The 2,415-nt window shown below is 58.2% G+C and overlaps 1 protein-coding gene across 1 annotated transcript in view; it reads left to right on the forward strand.

Moving 5' to 3' along the window:
* The first annotated feature begins 1,700 nt into the window (after window positions 1-1,700).
* The window catches only part of LOC107116955 (F-box/WD repeat-containing protein 7-like), a 7,088-nt gene continuing 6,373 nt past the window's right edge, over window positions 1,701-2,415 (forward strand). Inside the window, exons 1-2 of the mRNA XM_015418984.1 lie at window positions 1,701-1,783; window positions 2,132-2,270. Coding sequence (XP_015274470.1) covers window positions 1,701-1,783; window positions 2,132-2,270 — 222 coding nt within the window. The remainder of the gene's footprint in view (window positions 1,784-2,131; window positions 2,271-2,415) is intronic.

Raw genomic sequence — 2,415 nt, forward strand, 5'->3', positions numbered from 1 at the left:
GGGGGGGGGGGGGGGGGGGGCAGGCTGCCGATCCAGGGAGAGACTTTGGAGGAGGCAGGGTGGGTGCCTCAGTCCGCGACTGCAATAAGCGGCGCAAATGCGCATCAGTCAGTATCCTGCTGCCCCTGTGTACATCGCCAGTGTGCTCTGGGTTGGAATCGTGTGTAGGGTTCTGGGCATCACGTCTCAAAAGAAGTCACTACGGCATTGGAAAGTATGCGGAAGACGGGGGTGGCACATCTTCCCTGCGAAGAAAGCCTACAAGTTATCTTCAATGTCCTTGGAGAAACAACAACTGAGGAGTGACGGGACGGAGGCTTGCGAAGTTTTGTACAGGGGAGGGGAGGGTGAGAAAGAAGGATTTCTCTCCCTTTCTTACAGTACAGGAACTCACTGGGGGGGCTCTCCATGAAATGGATGAGCAGTAGGCTCTTCACCTAGAGAGGCATTAACATGCAGAATTTACTGCCACAAGAAGTGGTGGTGGTGGTGGTGGCTGCAAGCATAGACAGCTTCAAGAGGGGGCTGGATGAAACAAGTGGAGCAGGGCTCCATCAGTGGCTATTGGCCACAAGGTATAGACAGAACACTCATGTCTGGGGCAGTGATGCTCTGTATTCTTGGTGCCTGGGGGGCAACAGTAGGAGGGCTTCTGGAGTCCTGGCCCCACTGCTGGACCTCCTGAGGGCACCTGGTGTTTTTGGCCACTGTGTGGCACAAGAGTGTTGGACTGGATGGGCCACTGGCCTGACCCAACACTGGCTTCTCTCACCAGGGATGCTCTTGTCTTCTTGGTGCTTGGGGGAGGGGGGCAACAGTGGGAGGAGGGCTTCTGGAGTTCTGGCCCCCCTGGTGGATAGAGTGTTGGACTGGATGGGCTACTGGCTGATTCAGCACAGCTTCTTTTATGTTCTGGTGGTGGTGGTGGGGTCTGTTCTGGGAGCCCAGCGTTCACGGATTCAGCCGTGTCTCAGCCGGGAAGCTTGTTTTGTCTGTTGGGGGGGGGTGTCTGTTCATCTGCTCTTCCGCAGTCTGTTTTTGCTGTCGGTAGCAGGCATGGAAGGGCTTTCCTTTCCCTGCTTTGTTGTTAGGACAGTTCCGTCAGGCGGGTGTTTTGAGTTCTTTGAGGCTCTGGCGCTAGTCGCTCTGCATTTCCGTGTAAGCGGTGTGGTGGTGCGTTCTGGACGTTGCGTTCCACACCAGTTCTGTGCTCATATCTTTCCTGTGGAGACAGGCCCACGCTGCAGTTTTTTGGAGAATTTCTGTACACTATATAATTTTGGGGTTTTAAGTGTGGATTTCTAATTATAACATATTCACGGCTATAACTAGGACTGTGGTGCTTAAAGTCAGGGGAGGGGCAGCAGAGGCAGAAACGGGGAGGTTTCTGTGACATGCATCCGTGCTCGCTCCTTGCCTTGATGATGCCTCCGCAAAGCAGGAGTCCCGGACTACGGTGTGGTCCTGAACGGTGTGGTGATCATTCACGCTGCAGTAGTTCTGGGGAGCGAAGAGGACTGTGGCAGATGCCCCCGCAGGGAGGCGGGGGGGGGTTCCTTCATAGCAGGGGAAGTGCTGGCGGTGGGAATGCGCGCCCCACTGATGTAGGGTTGAGTGCTGGGGGGAGGGGGCTGCTTTGGAGGCTTTCTGTTACAGCTGGAGGGGCTTGCTCACGTGGTTCATTCCCCGCTTTGCTGCAGATGAAGCGGAAGTCCGAGAGCGGCCCGGACAGCAGAGCCCAGTCGCCCGGGAAGAAGTTGTGCAAAGGTTCGGAGCGTGGCAGGTGAGTGGGGAGAGGAGGGAGGCCCAGCCTTGAGGGGGGGGCAGCTGTTCCTTGGTGGGAAAGGGGGGGCCGGTGTCCTTGAAAAAGAGCCGTTTCTGTCAAGAGCTCTCTCAGTCCCACCTCCCTCACAGGGGGTGTCTGTCTGTCGTGGGGAGGGGGAGGGAAAGGAGTCTGTAAACCGCTCTGAGACGCCGAGTGAAGGGCAAGGGGTATAAATCCAGTCTCCACCTCCTCCTTTCCCCCCTGATTGTACCGCTTCATACGGGGAGTGAAGGGCCGCGGGGGTATAGATCCAGTCTCCTTCTCCTCCTCCTCTTCTTCTTCTACCGGCCCTTGCTTCCTCTGTAGGGTGCTGGGCCCCTGCGTTGCAAGTCCCACGGCAACCTTTGGGGACCTGCGGAATGCCAAGGCAGGCCAGGCCCGCTGCCGACACGTCCCCCCCATCACCCCACCCCCTGAGCTCCAGGACTGGCTGCGCACTTTCCAGGTGAGGAGGAGGAGCAGCAGCAGAGGCGGTGGTGGGAGGGGCCCTCTGTGTGTGGGGTAGAGGCAGAGCTCCCAGAGCTGGCGGGAGCGGGGCCTTCAGGGTGGCAGCCCCCCCCCCAATTCCCTGCTGTGGCGTCCTGTGAAGC

This window comes from Gekko japonicus, unplaced genomic scaffold (genome assembly GCF_001447785.1).
Source record: "Gekko japonicus isolate JY-2015 unplaced genomic scaffold, Gekko_japonicus_V1.1 scaffold3134, whole genome shotgun sequence".
Classification (NCBI taxonomy): Eukaryota; Metazoa; Chordata; class Lepidosauria; order Squamata; family Gekkonidae; genus Gekko; species Gekko japonicus.